The 20,179-nt window shown below is 40.1% G+C and overlaps 2 protein-coding genes across 2 annotated transcripts in view; one reads left to right on the top strand and one right to left on the bottom strand.

Annotated features, from left to right (window-relative positions):
* The window catches only part of LOC311129100 (trace amine-associated receptor 13c-like), a gene marked incomplete at both ends in the record, with an annotated part of 142,410 nt that overhangs the window by 38,414 nt on the left and 83,817 nt on the right, over positions 1–20,179 (bottom strand).
* LOC311128749 (trace amine-associated receptor 13c-like) lies at positions 1,020–1,976 on the top strand (the record flags this gene model as incomplete). Its single annotated transcript, XM_084160998.1, has 1 exon — positions 1,020–1,976. The coding sequence occupies one exon, from the start codon at positions 1,020–1,022 to the stop codon at positions 1,974–1,976; it is 957 nt and encodes a 318-aa protein (XP_084017124.1).

The raw sequence follows: 20,179 nt of genomic DNA, 5'->3' as shown, positions 1-20,179 counted from the left end.
GGTAATTCTATGAGGGGGGAGGGTGTGTACTTTCTTTTTACAGTACAAGGGGAGGGTCATGTGAAAATATTCCCAGTACATGTTGAATTGTCCCTAATTACATAAAGTGCTTTTGAGATCATTGATCGATACAACTGAACTGAACTGGAAATCACATTTCATAGTCACTTTTATCAGAGAAAAATCAGAAAACCCACAAGATATTGAAAATAAAACATCAAGGGGTGATTGGGTCAGAATACAGTGTGGTTGTTCTGATGTCTGACAAATAGTATTTGTCCCCATAATGTAACTGAGACAAAGTCTCCCTCAACTATAAGAAGTATGGCTCATAATTCAGTTCAGATGGACATTTTTACAAGTCTACGGGATGTTCCTATGGAATGGCACAATTCATTTTGATTGCATGTGCTATAAGCGGGTACACCATGAAGTTATACCCTCTCATCAACTTCCTTACTGTCAGCTTTCCTCCACACTGACTAGCTGACATGTGGTGTGCTGTCATGTCTCCTGAGGTTGTGGATTATGGTCCAAACTGAGCACTGACATCAGTTATCCTGTTTCCCATGTAAAATAGCCTTTGAGTCACCAAATCATCACCCATACTATATTTTCTCCATTAAAATCCTCAGTTGAGAAAATGTACCTTTTCTCTCATGTCTATCAGTAAGAATGAAGGACAGGCTAGGTGGCCATAGCAACATCCAATCCTGTCATACATTACATCATGCTTTCACAAATGATTTGTTTATCTCACCGTTTGTTCATTTCTGTGCTCACGTGCGTGTGTGTGTGTGTGTGTGTGTGTGTGTGATAGTGTGTGATAGTGTGTGTGTGTGTGTGTGTGTGTGTGTGTGTGTGTCTGTGTGTGTAGAGACGCTGGGGAAGGGAGTGTCTGTCAGTCTTTCAGGGATAAATAGAGAGGCAGATCTCAGTTTGTCAGAAGGTTGACCTGACAGGCTCACACACAGGACCAAGCAGGAGCAGGACCTCAGTATTTTGACCCTTTATTACAAATGGAGGAACAGGAAGATGTTCAATACTGTTTTCAAGACAGAAACTCTTCTTGCAGAAAGGCTTCTTTATCGACATCTATCTACATAATACTGTACATCTTCTTCTCATTGATTTCAGCAGTTACAGCATTTTTGAACATACTGGTGATCATCTCCATCTCTCACTTCAAGCAGCTCCACACTCCAACCAACCTGCTCATCCTCTCTCTGGCTGTTGCAGATCTCCTGGTGGGACTGATTGTGATACCAGTAACGACTGTAGCATTTACGGAACCATGCTGGGATTTTGGGGAATATTTCTGTGGGTTTCAATTCTACATTTCTTATTTTTGTACTTCTTTATCTCTGGGCAATTTGGTCTTGATATCTATTGACCGTTATGTTGCTGTGTGTGATCCCTTATTGTACCACTCTAAAATAACAATAACAAGAATGATGTATTGTATATCCATTACCTGGTGTTGTTGTATCATATACGATGCTGCTATTGTCAAAAACTTTGTAAATGTACAGGTACCCAGTAGGTGTTTGAAAGAATGTTTTATTGTAGAAGAATTCAATTGGGTAAAAATAATTTGCCTTGTATTTTCAATGTTTGTCCCGTGCTCTATTATTATAACACTTTATTTGAAAATATTTGTGGTGGCCAGATCACAGGCCAGAAAGGTATTTTCAAAAGAGGCTGCCAGTGTGTCTGGTGTTAAAACTGTACAGGCAAATAAGTCAGAGAGAAAAGCAGCAAAAACTCTAGCTATTGTTATTTTCAACTATCTCATTTGTTGGATTCCATTTTTGTTTATAAATCTTTTTTTGTGTGTGTGTGACAGTTTATCATTGATCACCGGCTTTCTGCCACTTGTTAATTCCTTAATTAATCCAATAATTTATGCTTTCTTTTATCCATGGTTTAAAGTAACAGCTAAATGTATTTTAACTCTGAAGTTAAGGCATGCATAGTTCCTACGTTTTTTTATTCCCTAGTTTGACATAGTTATGTTTTACTGTTTTTTTGTAATTGCTTCTTTCATGTAACAATACACTGACATTATTCATCTCAGTGTTGTCATCATAGATACATCTGGTGGTGATACAGAATGATTTGGCTGGATTGGAATGGGATGACTTGGAGAAGGCATAAGCTTGTTTTATAAAAAACATTGCAGTCATTTAAGGTTTTAAATTCCAAATACCAAAGTCTGTGGTTGTTCCATGTTATTTAATGATAAAAAGTACGTATTCTGATAGTACATTCCGAGGACGTCAAGATTCATTCTATATGTTGTTTAACATTACCCTCTAGTGGCTCAATTGGGACACAATGCCTTCATCAAGTGTGGTAAAGTTGAAATGTACAACAACAGTTGTTTATAAATGTTTGAATAACTAATTAAAACAAATGTGTGTGTAATGATAAATTATGACGAAAATATTTACTTTTTAAAGCTGCAATATGTAACTTTTTAGGTGACCCGTCCAAATTTACATAGAAATATGAGTTATAGAGCTGTCATTCTCATTGAAAGCAGGTCTAAGAAGCGGTAGATCTGTTCTATGTAAGCTATTACTATGTTTCCCATTATTAAGTTTAGTTTTGTACTCCTTGGCTGCGTTGCCGACGGCTGTGTAGATGGCTGAGTTAACTTCTCTAGAGCCTGTACCATGTACAAATCATTTTTGGATTTGACATCAAATGTTTAATATGAGGCGACATTATAGAATGCCACCTTTTATTTGAGGTTATTTTCATACATAAATTAGAACACCTTATGTATCTAGTCCCCCCATTTGAAAAAGTCATAAGAATTTGGACAACTTCACTTGTAGTGTATTAAAGGTAGTAACCCTTTAAACATAATGTTCAGTTAAATTATGTATTTAGATATTGGTTCCCTTACCCTGTAAGCAGTTTATGAACTAATCTAATGAGTGACTACAATCCACACTTTGGTTTTGGTAGTCACTGCCAATAAACACAAATGTTAGCATTTTCAGACAAAACATGTTACTTCTACTACTTTCAGCATACTACTACAACAACGTGACTGTTTTGGAATAAAATGTTCATATATTTCCTTTAACATCCTCTGTGTTGTGTGCTTATTGTTTAACCATTGATATGTTCTAGGTCATTTTGAGACCTTAAGGAGCATCAGGTACTGCTGGAATGTCTACCAATGGCATGTCCATCTTTTTGTGAGAAATTACACTGGTCACTCAATGTTTATTAAGGATGAATAGTCCTCACTTTAGGGACTGCAACACAACTTTACCAATGATTGGTAAATGGTTTACAAGGACATGTATTAAACATCTTATCAGTGATATTATTACATACTATAAAAGTTATTTATAAATGTGTGAACAACTAGCTTAGTAACACAAATGTGGGAATAATTATAAATAAATAAATAAACTATTTCTTAATCTATTAAATATTCTTTATTACAAGGTGTTATTATAAAGTGGTGCCCAATTTCTATATTCATTCAGACTCAACAGCATCTGAGAGCTGCTCTGGCATGACCCCTGACCTGGCAGCAATCTGACACTATGAATCATTAATGCATATAGTAGTTATTTATAAATGTGAAAATACCTAGCTGACTAACATTTAACAAATCTGTCAGTAATGATTAATAAATGGTGAGCAAACTGTAAATGCCTTACAAATGGTTTATTACTGAACGTTAAAGTTTTGTCCATAATTACATATTCTTACATTTTACCATGAACTACTACAATACACCATTGAGTTAGACCTGGAAGTTATCTGATATCATGCATTATTGTACATTTCAACTTCACTGCACTTTTTGAAGATGTTGTGTCCCAATTGAGCCACTAGAGGGTAATGTTAAACAACATACAGAATGATCCATGACGTACTCAAAATGTACAATTTAGAATACTTACTTTCTATCATTAAATAACATGGAACAACCACAGACTTTAGTATTTGGAATATAGAAACCAAATTGACTACAATGTATTTTATAAAACAAGCTTATGCCTTCTTATGCCTTCTCCAAGTCATTCCAATCCATCCAAATCATTCTGTATCACCACCAGATTTATCTATGATGACAACACTGAGATGAGTAATGTCAGTGTATTGTTACATAAAAGAAGCAATTACAACAAAACAGTATAACATAACTATGTCAAACTAGGGAATAAAGACATAGGAACTATACATGCCTTAACTTCAGAGTTAAAATATGTTTAGCTGTTACTTAGAACCATGGATAAAAGAAAGCATAAATTATTGGATTGATAAAAGAATTAACAAGTGGCAGAAAGCTGATGAAAAGTGATGATGAATCTAAATTTGCTAAATAAAAAAATAAAAAATACATCCAACAACTTAGATCGGTGAAAACAACAATAGCTAGAGTTTTTGCTGCTTTTCTCTCAGACTTATTTGCCTGTACAGTTTTATTTGCCTGTACAAACATATCAATAGCATGTAAAGTAGCTAGTTTGCTATAAAATCGCCGAAACAAACTGCACTATCAATTTAGGAGTCTACAATTTCACCATGTTCAACCTGCAGATCGATGTGCCTCACAGAGTGGAGTCTAACACTTGCAACGGCGGATATACTTGTGAGGAGATGGGAAACGTTGTCCATATAATGTCAATGGGCTGCGCGGTGCATTCTGGGTGATTCTGGGACAAGGAGCGCCCTCCTTCATGGAGTGAATGGGAGTCTATTGGGCGCTATCTTAAAAACCCAACATTAGCAAGTATTTCGTCAACAGGAAGTACAATATTACAAATCTTTAATGACATTTTTCTATCTGTAATATTGTGTAGCTTTGGAATCGTGACATTACGTACTTTTGAGGAGAATAGGCACATTTCTCGACATACAGAGAAGGGGTTAAGTGATGATTAGCTCAGCAACCGCATGACGCAGCAAGACAATGTGAACGCGATTGGTTGACAGTCGGCTGGGTGGGGCGTTATACGTTCCAACATTCATTGGATTCCTATCTCCTTTCTATAATATCTCTGGCAACAGCACCATGCAATGCACCCTGGACTAAAGAGGCAGACTGATAGGAAAAATGTGCTAGACCCTCCGTTAAATTACACATTTCTCGAGGTAGGAATATCACTAAAATATGATCAATGGCTCATTCAAGAGAAGACATCCTCCCGAGTTATGACATCAGCCAGTATTGAAATCTGACATGTATGATAGACGTTTTCGCGATCTTAAAGTAGTATTCCTATTAACTTCCAGTGTAGTGAGAGCGACTTTATCACAGTGCTACATCATACTGGACAGATTTCTGCCTGATTGAACGCCAATAACTCAAATACACATGAAAACATGAAATGACCAAGGGAATCGATAGAACATCACTCATATTCAAAATGGTTGAACCTTTCCTTTAAGGGATATTTACTTCCCCAGAGTTAGATGAACTCTTAAATAAAATGTTTATGTCTCTGTGTTCAGTTTGAAGGAAGTTGCCGAATGGCGTTAGCACAATTGCCAAGTAGCACTAGTGCAATGACTGAAAGTCTACAGGAACAGTCAATTCCTACCTGTCAATTTGTGGAAAAATCACCCTGATTAACTCTTTAGTATTATCCCAGTTTACCTATTTGCTTATGGTCTTGCCTACGCCTAGCGATCAGTTATTTAGAATATATGAGAAAAAAAATATTCCATTTTATTTGGAACGGCAAGCCAGACAAAATTAAAAGGGCCCATTTGTATAATGAATATGAATTCGGAGGACAGAAATTATTAAATATTAAAGCATTAGACTTATCACTAAAAGCTTCAGTAATAAAAAAAAAAATGCTTAAATCAGAACTGGTTCTCTAGCAAATTAGTAAGATTGTCTCAGCCCATGTTCAAGAATGGCCTTTTTTCCCTTTATTCAGATTGCAACCGCTCACTTTCAGTTATTTGAAAAGGAAATAATCTCCCAAATATCACTATTTCAAAAACAAGCCATAGAAAGTTGGTTGCAATTTCAATTTAATCCTCCAGAAACGACAGAACAAATAATGCAACAAATATTGTGGTTAAACTCAAATATACTAATTGATTAAAAAAAACATGTTTTTTTTGTTAGTTTTTTTGAAAAAGGTATAATCTTCATAAATGATATCATAGGTAGGACTGGTGGAGTTATGTCGCACATGCAGCTAACAAAAACATATGGAAATGTCTGCTCTACCCAAAATTACAACCAAATAATTGCAGCATTACCGTAGAAATGGAAGAGGAAAGTGGAAGGGGGAGAAAGTAAGGAACTTGTCTGTCGGCCCTGCATTAAAGAACATCATTGGTTAAGGAAAACTGGGATAAATAAAAAAGTATACCAGGTTCATTTAAGGACCAAAGGATTGACAGCCGTCCCATATAGATTGCAAAATAGTTGGGAAGAGATTTTTGATGTACCGATTCCATGGCATAGTGTTTATGAACTGATACGCAAAATGACGCCTGATTCAAAACGTAGAATTTTTCAATTTAAATTATTATACAACATTTTTGCTACCAATAGAATGTTATTTATATGGGGGATACAATCTTCCCTTCTTCTTTTGCTGTAAAGAGACAGAATCATTACATCATTTGTTTAGGTACTGTCCATTTGTAGCCTGTTATTGGACAGGTCCAGGAATGGCTGAACGATTGCAATATTTACCTGGAGATAAACCTGCAGATAGCACTACTGGGTGATCTGAAAATTCATAGTCAATCGATCAATAATATAATAATACTTTTAGCAAAAATGTTTATTTTCAATATACAATCTGTAGAAACAATGAGAATAGAAGGGTTCAGAACTTTTGTAAAACATCACAGTACAGTTGAAAAATATATGGCAAATAGAAATCCAATATGGATGGTGTTAAGAGATAGATGGGTGTTGTTGAAAGGAGTTGAAGGATGGGACTGATAACAACTAACAACAACTAATAACAACAAGATAACTAATGTAAAGCAAACTGTGTAGCGGGTGTGGCAACCATCACACTGTGTGGCGAAAACCAAACTCTGCATTCCACAGTAAGAACATCATACCAAAGGTCAAGCATGGTGGTGGTGGTGTGATGGTTTGGGGATGCTTTGCTGCCTCAGGACCTGGACGACTTGCCTTAATAGAAGGAACCATGAATTCTGCTCTGTTTCAGAGAATTCTACAGGAGAATGTCAGACCATCCATCTGTGAGCTGAAGCTGAAGCGCAGCTGGGTCATGCAGCAAGACAATGATACAAAACACACAATCAAGTCTACATGAAAATTGCTAAAAAGCAACAAATTGGAAGTTTTGGAATGGCCTAGTCAAAGTCCAGACCTAATCCCAATTGAGATGTGGCAGGACTTGAAACGAGCAGTTCATGCTTGAAAACCCACACGTCACTGAGTTAAAGCAGTTCTGCATGGAAGAGTGGGCCAAAATTCCTCCACAGCGACGTGAGAGACTGATCAACAACTACAGGAAGCATTTGGTTGGAGTCATTGCAGCTAAAGGTGGCACAACCAGTTATTGAGTGTAAGGGGGCAATTACTTTTTCACACAGGGGAATTGGGTGTTGCATAACTTTGTTTATGAAATAAATGAAATAAATATGTAATTGTTGTGTTATTTGTCCACGTATGTTCCCTTTATCTAATATTAGGTTTTGGTTGAAGATCTGATAACATTTGGTATCTCAAATATGCAAAAGTAGAGAAAATTAGAAAGGGGGAAAATACATTTTCATAGCACTGTAGGTTATAGGTTGACAGCTTTTGTGAAAGAGCACAGTTAGAAAGCTAAGGCACATAGAAGCAAACCGGATGGACATCATGAAAATGATCGGAGAGGTTGAGGGTAGAGGAAGTTCAGGAGAGAAAACAAACAAAATATAATTATTGTAAAATTGACTGTGTCCATAAAATGTATATAGTATGTATGAGCTGGAAGTAGAGGCCTAAGCATTATTGTTCACTAGTTTACTCCAATTAGGGAAGGGGTTGGATAGTAATAAAGGGAAATATATATATTTTTAAAGGATATGTACAGTGGGGAGAACAAGTATTTGATACACTGCCGATTTTGCAGGTTTTCCTACTTACAAAGCATGTAGAGATCTGTAATTTTTATCATAGGAACACTTCAACTGTGAGAGATGGAATCTAAAAATCCAGAAAATCACATTGTATGATTTTTAAGTAATTAATTTGCATTTTATTGCATGACATAAGTATTTGATACATCAGAAAAGCAGAACTTGATATTTGGTACAGAAACCTTTGTTTGCAATTACAGAGATCATATGTTTCCTGGAGGTCTTGACCAGGTTTGCACACACTGCAGCAGGGATTTTGGCCCACTCCTCCATACAGACCTTCTCCAGATCCTTCAGGTTTCGGGGCTGTCGCTGGGCAATACAGACTTTCAGCTCCCTCCAAATATTTTCTATTGGGTTCAGGTCTGGAGACTGGCTAGGCCACTCCAGGACCTTGAGATGCTTCTTACGGAGCCACTCCTTAGTTGCCCTGGCTGTGTGTTTCGGGTCATTGTCATGCTGGAAGACCCAGCCACGACCCATCTTCAATGCTCTTACTGAGGGAAGGAGGTTGTTGGCCAAGATCTCGCGATACATGGCCCCATCCATCCTCCCCTCAATACGGTGCAGTCGTCCTGTCCCCTTTGCAGAAAAGCATCCCCAAAGAATGATGTTTCCACCTCCATGCTTCACGGTTGGGATGGTGTTCTTGAGGTTGTACTCATCCTTCTTCTTCCTCCAAATACGGCGAGTGGAGTTTAGACCAAAAAGCTCTATTTTTGTCTCATCAGACCACATGACCTTCTCCCATTCCTCCTCTAGATCATCCAGATGGTCATTGGCAAACTTCAGACGGGCCTGGACATGCGCTGGCTTGAGCAGGGGGACCTTGCGTGCGCTGCAGGATTTTAATCCATGACGACGTAGTGTGTTACTAATGGTTTTCTTTGAGACTGTTGTCCCAGCTCTCTTCAGGTCATTGACCAGGTCCTGCTGTGTAGTTCTGGGCTGATCCCTCACCTTCCTCATGATCATTGATGCCCCACGAGGTGAGATCTTGCATGGAGCCCCAGACGAGGGTGATTGACCGTCATCTTGAACTTCTTCCATTTTCTAATAATTGCGCCAACAGTTGTTGTCTTCTCACCAAGCTGCTTGCCTATTGTCCTGTAGCCCATCCCAGCCTTGTGCAGGTCTACAATTGTATCCCTGATGTCCTTACACAGCTCTCTGGTCTTGGCCATTGTGGAGAGGTTGGAGTCTGTTTGATTGAGTGTGTGGACAGGTGTATTTTATACAGTTAACGAGTTCAAACAGGTGCAGTTAATACAGGTAATGAGTGGAGAACAGGAGGGCTTCTTAAAAAAAACTAACAGGTCTGTGAGAGCCGGAATTCTTACTGGTTGGTAGGTGATCAAATACTTATGTCATTCAATAAAATGCACATTAATTACTTAAAAATCATACAATGTGATTTTCTGTATTTTTGTTTTAGATTCCGTCTCTCACAGTTGAAGTGTACCTATGATAAAAATTACAGACCTCTACATGCTTTGTAAGTAGGAAAGCCTGCAAAATCGGCAGTGTATCAAATACTTGTTCTCCCCACTGTATATACTGTATATGTATTTATATGTATGTGTGTATGTATATATATATATATATATATATATATATATATATATATATATATATATATTTGCGAGAGAAAAAAAAAACATATGGGGGATTGGAAGTGATGCAGACAATTACATTGATGGAAGTTACAATCTATCTGCAATTTTAAAGCTGATCTACCCCCCAAAAATAAAATAAATAAAAAGTCTACAGGAACAGCTAGCATGCTATTTTCATTGCCAAAATCCCCAACTATACCTTTAAGAGCCTTCTAATGCTTCGAAGTCTTGAGTTTTGAAAGGATCATACAGCACTAATCATTTTGTGTTTTCATACGGATTGTTCCACTGTTTGGCATAAGTCTTGTTTCTCCAAAACAATGGATATACAGAGGGTGGATTCAAGTGTAAGTTTCCATCTAGAAATGTTGGGCCACTTGTAAAATACCAACAAAAGCAACGTTGTGGCTATACAATTCCATTAGTTCTATGTTTCTACTAATAAATGACTTCAATTGTCTTGCCACTAATACCAGGAATCCAGTGGAGAAGAAACCTGTACATCTGATCAGGAGTATGTGCTAGACTCCACTAATGATATTGAAGACTCAGAAAATGTGATTTTTTAAAGTTCTGAATTTTGAATTTCTGATGAAGTTCAGGAATCAGATAAAGGTCAAGAAGACACCATACAAACAAAATAATCTACAATTCAAGTAGACTGTGAACCATCATAATCCCAGGCCTACCTAAATACAGAATCTTCACTGTCGAAAGAAAACAAGAACAACTTCTGTTTTGTTTGTGACAAGCCACAGCAAAAAATCACAAGGCATTTCAAAAAGCATGAAAAAGACAACTCAGAAATAGAAATAGACCCCTCCAGGGTCGAAGACAAGAAAGCTTGAACAACTTCGGAATAGAGGAAACATTCTTCACAACAATAAAGTTCTCAACAGTGGAACATGGGCCCTAAAGGTGAAAAGACTATCAAAGAAAGGGGAAACAGGAAAATATTAATATTTCCCTCATTGCAAAAGCATGTTTGTCTGCTTGGAGCTATGGAGGCATATGAAAAGATGTATCACCAAATCAGATGGTCCATCAGGTCAGGAGCCATTTTGGAGGCAAAGAGCTTTGGCCATGGCTGATGTGGCTCATCTCCCAAAAGATACACCTGAAGGACTTGTCAAAATGTTCATCACGATGAGACCTTGGAGTATGCAAAGTTCTCATTCAAGAGGCTTGGATACGATAAGACACAGCACCAATATATTACACAAAACATCTGGGAACTTGGGGGGTTGTTGGTCACCTTGAGAAAGTCAATGTTACTCATCACTGTAGCAGAATCCATCAAGCCAGACAATTTTTATGAAGTTATTCTTGCTGTCAAAGAAGCTAACAAGTTAATTGAAAGTGTAAATACCTACGGATTTCCTACACTTGTTGTAAAGTTAGGCAGAAAAAGACGAGGCAGAAATGCTGGCATGTCTGTCAATAATGACTGATGATAATGAGTTGATAAAGAATGCCAAGGGCTTTGTGAAGCTCTATACTAAGGCATGGTTTGGAAGTATCTCACATGCCAGTACTCCTGAGTGGCGCAGTGGTCTAAGGCACTGCATCGCAGTGCTAACTGTGCCACTAGAGATCCTGGTTCGAATCCAGGCTCTGTCGCAGCCAGTCGCGACCGGGAGACTCATGGGCGGCGCACAATTGTCCCAGCGTCGTCCAGGGTAGGGGAGGGAATGGCCGGCAGGGATATAGCTCAGTTGATAGAGCATGGCGTTTGCAACGCCAGGGTTGTGGGTTCGATTCCCACAGGGGGCCAGTATAAAAAAATATATATATATGTAATCACTAACTGTAAGTCGCTCTGGATAAGAGCGTCTGCTAAATGACTAAAATGTAAATGTAATGCCACACGTTGCACAATCAGTGATGCCAAGCACAATAAACCAACAGCATTAGCCAAAAGAGAAGATGTTAGCCTCTACGGGATCGGTGTCCCGTATACGGAACGGTTGAGCTAACGTGTGCTAATGTGATTAGCATGACTGTTGTAAGCAACAGAAAACTTTCCAGGACATAGACATGTCTTATATGGGCAGAAAGCTATCGATTAGGCCATTTGTATTTTAAAGGGATGGTACTACCACTGTTGGTGTATGAGCTAATGATGCATAATGTATGACATTCCTGGGAGTGTGTAAACTTACATTTTGTATTACCATATCATTTTTGTATGTTCTCTATAGTTATGTACTCTAAAATGTACAGTGCCTTGCAAAAGTATTCATCCCCCTTGGCGTTTTTCCTATTTTGTTGCATTACAACCTGTAATTTAAACATAAACAAAATAGATTTTTATTTGGATTTCATGTAATGGACATACACAAAATAGTTGGAATTGGTGAAGTGAAATGAAAAAAAGTACTTATTTCAAAAAATATAAAAAATCAATAACGGAAAAGTGGTGCGTGCATATCTATTCACCCCCTTTGCTATGAAGCCCCTAAATAAGATCTGGTGCAACCAATTACCTTCAGAAGTCACATAATTAGTTAAATGAAGTCCACCTGTGTGCAATCTAAGTGTCACATGATCTGTCACATGATCTCAGTATATATTCACCTGTTATGAAAGGCCCCAGAGTCTGCAACACCACTAAGCAAGCGGCACCATGAAGACCAAAGAGCTCTCCAAACAGGTCAGGGACAAAGTTGTGGAGATGTACAGATCAGGGTTGGGTCATAAAAAAATATAAAAAACCTTAAACATCCCACAGAGCATTATTTAAAAATGGAAAGAATATGGCACCACAACAAACCTGCCAAGAGAGGGCCGCCCACCAAAACTCACAGACCAGGCAAGGAGGGCATTAATCAGAGAGGCAACAAAGAGACCAAAGATAACCCTGAAGGAGCTGCAATGCTCCACAGCGGAGATGGGAGTATCTGTCCATAGGACCACTTTAAGCTGTATACTCCACAGAGCTGGGCTTTACGGAAGAATGGCCATAAAAAAAGCCATTTCTTAAAAATAAAAAAAACTATCAAAAAGGTTTGGTGTTCGCCAAAAGGCATGTGGGAGACTTCCCAAACATATGGAAGAAGGTACTCTGGTCAGATGAGACTAAAATTGAGCTTTTTGGCCATCAAGGAAAACGCTGTGTCTGGCACAAACCCAACACTCTCATCACCCCGAGAACACCATCCCCACAGTGAAGCATGGTGGTGGCAGCATCATGCTGTGGAGATGTTTTTCATCGGCAGGGACCGGGAAACTGGTCAGAATTGAAGGAATGATGGATGCCGCTAAATACAGGGAAACTCTTGAATAGTTATGCACGCTCAAGTTTTCTGTTTATTTTGTCTTAGATCTTGTTTGTTTCACAATAAAAAATATTTTGCATCTTCAAAGTCTAAATAAATGTTGTCTAAATAAAATGATACAAACCCCCCCAAAATCAATTTTAATTCCAGGTTGTAAGGCAACAAAATAGGAAAAATGCCAAGGGGGTGAATACTTGATACTAACACAAGATTATCAAACAAAGGGTCTGTTTCTCAAAATCAAATAATTGGTCATGGAGGCTCAAGCATTCATCGCCTAGCCTTTCTCTACCCTTCTGCAATTTTGAAAAATGCTTGAAAACTGGATCTGGTATGTTTTGAGAGTTTCATGCCAATCAGTAGATGTATTGATTAGGCCATTTCTATTTTTAAGGGATGGTACTACCACTGTGTGTGGACATGATCTTGTTAACAATGTTAATCTTAATTTTATTTTTAATTTACATTGTTTTCCCTCCTGTCTGTTAATATTAGTGCACTCTGCAGATTTGTATTTGTATTTATTAGGGATCCCCATTGGCTGTTGCCAAGGCAACAGCTACTCTACCTGGGGTCCAAACACATTAAGGCACTTACACACATTACACACAAAACAAAAGATAAAGCAGTACATCATATAACATTATTACACCACTACATATCTACAATACAAAATGCATAATACCACCATACAACAATATTACAATGTAAGTGTGTGTGCTAGCACATGTGTGCACATGCGTGTGTCTGTACCTTTGTGTGTTTCATTATGGACAGACTTTTCCCCTTCTTAGCTGCTGTTGTATCAATATGTTTTGTCCATGACAGTTTACAATCCAGGGTTACTCCAAGCTGTTTAGTCACCTCAACTTGCTCAATTTCCACATTATTCATTAGGATAATTAGTTGAGGTTTAAGATTTAGTGAATGATTTGTCCCAAATACAATGCTTTTAGTTTTGGAAATATTTAGGAATAAATTATTCCTTGCCACCCATTTTGAAACTAACTGCAGCTCTTTGTTAAGCGTTGCAGTCATTTCAGTTGCTGTAGTAGCTGACGTGTATAGTGTTGAGTCATCCACATACATAGACACACTGGCTTTACTCAAAGCCAGTGGCATGTAGTTAGTAAAGATTGAAAAAAGTAAGAGGCCTAAACAGCTGCCCTGGGGAATTCCTGATTCTACCTGGATTATGTTTGAGAGGCTTCCATTAAAGAACACCCTCTGTGTTCTGTTAGACAAGTAACTCTTTATCCACATTATAGCAGGGGGGTGTAAAGCCATAACACATATGTTTATCCAGCAGCATACTATGATCGATAATGTCAGAAGCCGCACTTAAGTCTAACAAAACAGCCCTCACAATCTTTTTATCATCAATTTCTCTCAGCCAATCATCAGTCATTTGTGTAAGCACTGTGCTTGTTGAATGTCCTTCCTTATAAGCATGCTGAATGTCTGTTGTGAATTTGTTTACTGTAAAATAGCATCGTATCTGGTCAAACACCATTTTTTCCAGAAGTTTACTAAGGATTGGTAACAGGCTGATTGGTCGACTTTTTGAGCCAGTAAAAGGGGCTTTAGTGTTATTGGGTAGCAGAATGACTTTTGCTTCCCTCCAGGCCTGAGGGCACACACATTCTAGTAGGCTTAAATTGAAGATATGGCAAATAGGAGCGCCGTTTGTTGCTGGCATGTCATGCCTAAGTTTGCTAATCTTGCCAATGAAAAAAACAGTAGTTGGCAATATCAGTGGGTTTTGTGATGAATGAGCCATCTGATGCAATGAATGATGGAGCCGAGTTTGCCTTTTCCCCCAAAATTTAATTTAAGCTTTTACTATCATTCTTTATATCATTTATCTTTGTTTCATAGTGTAGTTTCTTCTTCGTTTTATTCAGTTTAGTCTCAATATTTCTTAACATGCAGTACGTTTATTAATTATTGTATTCGGCTGAGCCCGGTGAAGCACGAGGCTAGCTAAACCACTACCTGGACCAATAAAGCTAGCTAGCTAGCGGGTAGCTACTGGTAACTATTAGCAACTGTGGATAGTTGTTTCCAATGTTATTTCACGCTTAAGAGTACCTGTAATTATGCCAGTTAGCTACCTACCATTCAGCTGTTTTTCTAACCTCATTATCTGAAGCGTTAACGTTAGGTAGTTAGTAGCTACTGTACTCAAAATGTAGCTAGCTTGTTGCTACCTGGATAGCTAACTAAACAATAGCTAGAACGACCTAGCTGTATTGTTTGGAGACGCTTTCTCTCCGTTGGGACAGACGCGAACTGGCTAAATCGATTCAGTAGCTAGCTTTACACTTAACTAGCTAACAGTAGCTACTAAGGGTAAGTTATAACCTACATTTATTTATATTTTATTTCTACATACTGGTAACCAGAGTCGTTCAAAATGAATTCCAAACATAGGTGACTAGTTAACGTTAGCTTGGCTCTCTCTGTGTGTTTCATACCGTGGGAGGAGGGGTTGGTTCGTTGACAGAGAGCAATGGCTAGCTAATATGCTAACTATTCTAGTTAGCTAACTAACTGGCTGAATAAGATGACGACGTACTCACTCAAACTGTCAAAACTAACCCCAAAACTTTACACAACGTTCGACACGGACACAAATGATCTGTTTAGCGTGTTAACACACTGTTGGTAGTTTGTTGTAACCGAGTATTGGTGCTAAACCGTGTTATTGGATGCTAGCATGCTAGTTAGCTATGGCATCATAGGATACGGTGCCCTGGGTGGTTTTCACGGAAGAATACTGTACCAAGTTAGCTAGCTGAATAAACTAAGTTAGAGTCTATTCCTAGAAAACATTGAACCGCTGTAGTTTACAACAATTATAATTTCTAAAGTGGAAGTTGGGAGAGTTATATTTGAGTGTTTCAGTGAAACGTAAGTGAGGGAGGCCCCGCTCTCTCGCTTTCCCAGATGTTTAGTTAATTTCATTCCGATCTCCTTTGCATTATTGTAGCCTTTTATGTAGCCTGTCAACTATGTGTCTGTCTATCCCTGTTCTCTCCTCTCTGCACAGGCCATACAAACACTTCACACCGCATGGCTTCTGCCACTCTAATCTGGTGGTCCCTGCGCGCACAACCCACGTGGAGTTCCAGGTCTCCGGTAGCCTCTGGAACTGCCGTTTTGCGGCCAACAAGACAGAGTTCATCTCAGCCTATGCTACCCCCCAGTCCCTCGAATTCTTGCCGCTGACGGAAACATGGATTACCACAGAAAACACTGCTACTCCTACTGCCCTTTCCTCGTCTGATCATGTGTTCTCGCATACCCCGAGAGCATCTAATCAGCGCAGCGGTGGCACAGGAATCCTCATCTCTCCCAAGTCGACATTCTCTCTTTTCCCCCTGGCCCATCTGTCTATCTCCTCATTTGAATTCCATGCTGTCACAGTCACTAGCCCATTTAAGCTTAACATCCTTATCATTTATCGCCCTCCAGGTTCCCTTGGAGAGTTCATCAATGAGCTTGACGCCTTGATAAGTTCCTTTCCTGAGGATGGCTCACCCCTCACAGTTCTGGGTGACTTTAACCTCCCTACGTCTGCCTTTGACTCATTTCTCTCTGCCTCCTTCTTTCCTCTCCTTTCCTCTTTTGACCTCACCCTCTCACCGTCCCCCCCTACTCACAAGGCAGGCAATACGCTTGACCTCATCTTTACTAGATGCTGTTCTTCTACTAATCTCACTGCAACTCCCCTCCAAGTCTCCGACCACTACTTTGTATCCTTTTCTCTCTCGCTCTCCTCCAACACTACTCACTCTGCCCCTACTCAGATGGTAATGTGCCATCGCAACCTTCGCTCTCTCTCACCCGCTACTCTCTCCTCTTCCATCCATCTCTTCCCTCTACTAAATCCTTCTCCCTCCGATCTCCTGATTCTGCCTCCTCAACCCTCCTCTCCTCCCTTTCTGCATCTTTTGACTCTCTATGTCCCCTATCCTCCCGGCCGGCTCGGTCCTCCCCTCCAGCTCCGTGGCTTGACGACTCATCGCGAGCTCACAGAACAGGGCTACGGGCAGCCGAGCGGAAATGGAAGAAAACTAGACTCCCTGCGGACCTGTCATCTTTTCACTCCCTCCTCTCTACATTCTCTTCCTCTGTTTCTGCTGCTAAAGCCACTTTCTACCACTCTAAATTTCAAGCCTCTGCCTCTAACCCTAGGAAGCTCTTTGCCACCTTCTCCTCCCTGCTGAATCCTCCTCCTCCTCCCCCTCCCCACTCCCTCTCTGTGGATGACTTCGTCAACCATTTTGAAAAGAAGGTTGACGGCATCCGATCCTCATTTATTAAGTCAAATGACACCGGTGGTCCTGCTCTCACTGCCCTACCCTATGCTTTGACTTCTTTCTCCCCTCTCTCTCCAGATGAAATCTTGTGACTTGTGACGGCCAGCCGCCCAACAACCTGCCCGCTTGACCCTATCCCCTCCTCTCTTCTCCAGTCCACTCCCTTACCTCACCTCGCTCATCAACTCATCCTTGTCCACTGGCCATGTCCCTTCCGTCTTCAAGAGAGCGAGAGTTGCACCCCTCCTCAAAAAACCTACACTCGATCCCTCCGATGTCAACAACTACAGACCAGTATCCCTTCTTTCTTTTCTCTCCAAAACTCTTGAGCGTGCCATCTCTAGCTAACTTCCTGCTATCTCTCTCAGAATGACCTTCTTGATCCAAACCAGTCAGGTTTCAAGACTGGTCATTCAACTGAGACTGCTCTTCTTTGTGTCACGGAGGCTCTCCGCACTGCTAAAGCTAACTCTCTCTCATCTTATCCTTCTAGACCTATCTGCTGCCTTTGATACTGTGAACCATCAGATCCACCTCTCCACGCTCTCCGAGTTGGGCATCTCCGGCGCTGCTCACTCTTGGATTGCGTCCTACCTGACAGGTCGCTCAGCCAGCCATTGCGTCCTACCTGACAGGTCGCTCACCCAGCCACGTTTCATCTTCAATGCCCTTGCTGATGGAAGGAGGTTTTCACTCAAAATCTCACGATACATGGCCCCATTCATTCTTTCCTTTACACGGATCAGTCGTGCTAGTCCCTTTGCAGAAAAACAGCCCCAAAGCATGATGTTTCCACCCCCATGCTTCACAGTAGGTATGGTGTTCTTTGGATGCAACTCAGCATTGTTTGTCCTCCAAACACGACAAGTTGAGTTTTTACCAAAAAGTTCTATTTTGGTTTCATCTGACCATATGACATTCTCCCAATCCTCTTCTGGATCATCCAAATGCACTCTAGCAAACTTCAGACGGGCCTGGACATGTACTGGCTTAAGCAGGGGGACACGTCTGGCACTGCAGGATTTGAGTCCCTGGCGGCGTAGTGTGTTACTGATGGTAGGCTTTGTTACTTTGGTCCCAGCTCTCTGCAGGTCATTCACTAGGTCCCCCCGTGTGGTTCTGGAATTTTTGCTCACCGTTCTTGTGATCATTTTGACCCCAAGGGGTGAGATCTTGTGTGGAGCCCCAGATCGAGAGAGATTATCAGTGGTCTTGTATGTCTTCCATTTCCTAATAATTGCTCCCAAAGTTGATTTCTTCAAACCAAGCTGCTTACCTATTGCAGATTCAGTCTTCCCAGCCTGGTGCAGGTCTACAATTTTGTTTCTGGTGTCAGTGGGGGTAAAAAAATATTTAGTCAGCCACCAATTGTGCAAGTTCTCCCACTTAAAAAGATGAGAGAGGCCTGTAATTTTCATCATAGGTACACGTCAACTATGACAGACAAATTGAGAAGAAAAAGAATCCAGAAAATCACATTGTAGGATTTTTAATGAATTTATTTGCAAATTATGGTGGAAAATAAGTATTTGGTCACCTACAAACAAGCAAGATTTCTGGCTCTCACAGACATGTAACTTCTTCTTTAAGAGGCTCCTCTGTCCTCCACTCGTTACCTGTATTAATGGCACCTGTTTGAACTTGTTATCAGTATAAAAGACACCTGTCCACAACCTCAAACAGTCACACTCCAAACTCCACTATGGCCAAGACCAAAGAGCTGTCAAAGGACACCAGGCTGGGAAGACTGAATCTGCAATAGGTAAGCAGCTTGGTTTGAAGAAATCAACTTTGGGAGCAATTATTAGGAAATGGAAGACATACAAGACCACTGGTAATCTCCCTCGATATGGGGCTCCACACAAGATCTCACCCCGTGGGGTCAAAATGATCACAAGAACGGTGAGCAAAAATTCCAGAACCACATGGGGGGACCTAGTGAATGACCTGCAGAGCGCTGGGACCAAAGTAACAAAGCCTACCATCAGTAACACACTACGCCGCCAGGGACTCAAATCCTGCAGTGCCAGACGTGTCCCCCTGCTTAAGCCAATACATATCCAAGCCCGTCTGAAGTTTGCTAGAGTGCATTTGGATGATCCAGAAGAGGATTGGGAGAATGTCATATGGTCAGATGAAACCAAAATAGAACTTTTTGGTAAAAACTCAACTCGTCGTGTTTGGAGGACAAATAATGCTGAGTTGCATCCAAAGAACACAATACCTACTGTGGAGCATGGGGGTGGAAACATCATGCTTTGGGGCTGTTTTTCTGCAAAGGGACCAGGACGACTGATCCGTGTAAAGGAAATAATGAATGGGGCCATGTATTGTGAGATTTTGAGTGAAAATCTCCTTCCATCAGCAAGGGCATTGAAGATTAAACGTGGCTGGGTCTTTCAGCATGACAATGATCCCAAACACACCGCCCGGGCAACGAAGGAGTGGCTTCGTAAGAAGCAGTTCAAGGTCCTGGAGTGGCCTAGCCAGTCTCCAGATCTCAACACCATAGAAAATCTTTGGAGGGAGTTGAAAGTCCGTGTTGCACAGTGACAGCCTCAAAACATCACTGCTCTAGAGGAGATCTGCATGGAGGAATGGGCCAAAATACCAGCAACAGTGTGTGAAAACCTTGTGAAGACTTACAGAAAACATTTGACCTGTGTCATTGCCAACAAAGGGTGTATAACAAAGTATTGAGAAACTTTTGTTATTGACCAAATACTTATTTTCCACCATAATTTGCAAATAAAATCATTACAAATCCTACAATGTGATTTTCAGGATTTTTTTTTCTCATTTTGTCTGTCATAATTGACGTATACCTATGATGAAAATTACAGGCCTCTCTCAT

This window comes from Coregonus lavaretus, assembly GCF_964263955.1.
Source record: "Coregonus lavaretus genome assembly, chromosome: 5".
NCBI lineage: Eukaryota > Metazoa > Chordata > Actinopteri > Salmoniformes > Salmonidae > Coregonus > Coregonus lavaretus.
The sequence above is the reverse complement of the archived record's forward strand: the minus strand, read 5'-3'. Positions and strand labels throughout refer to the sequence as shown.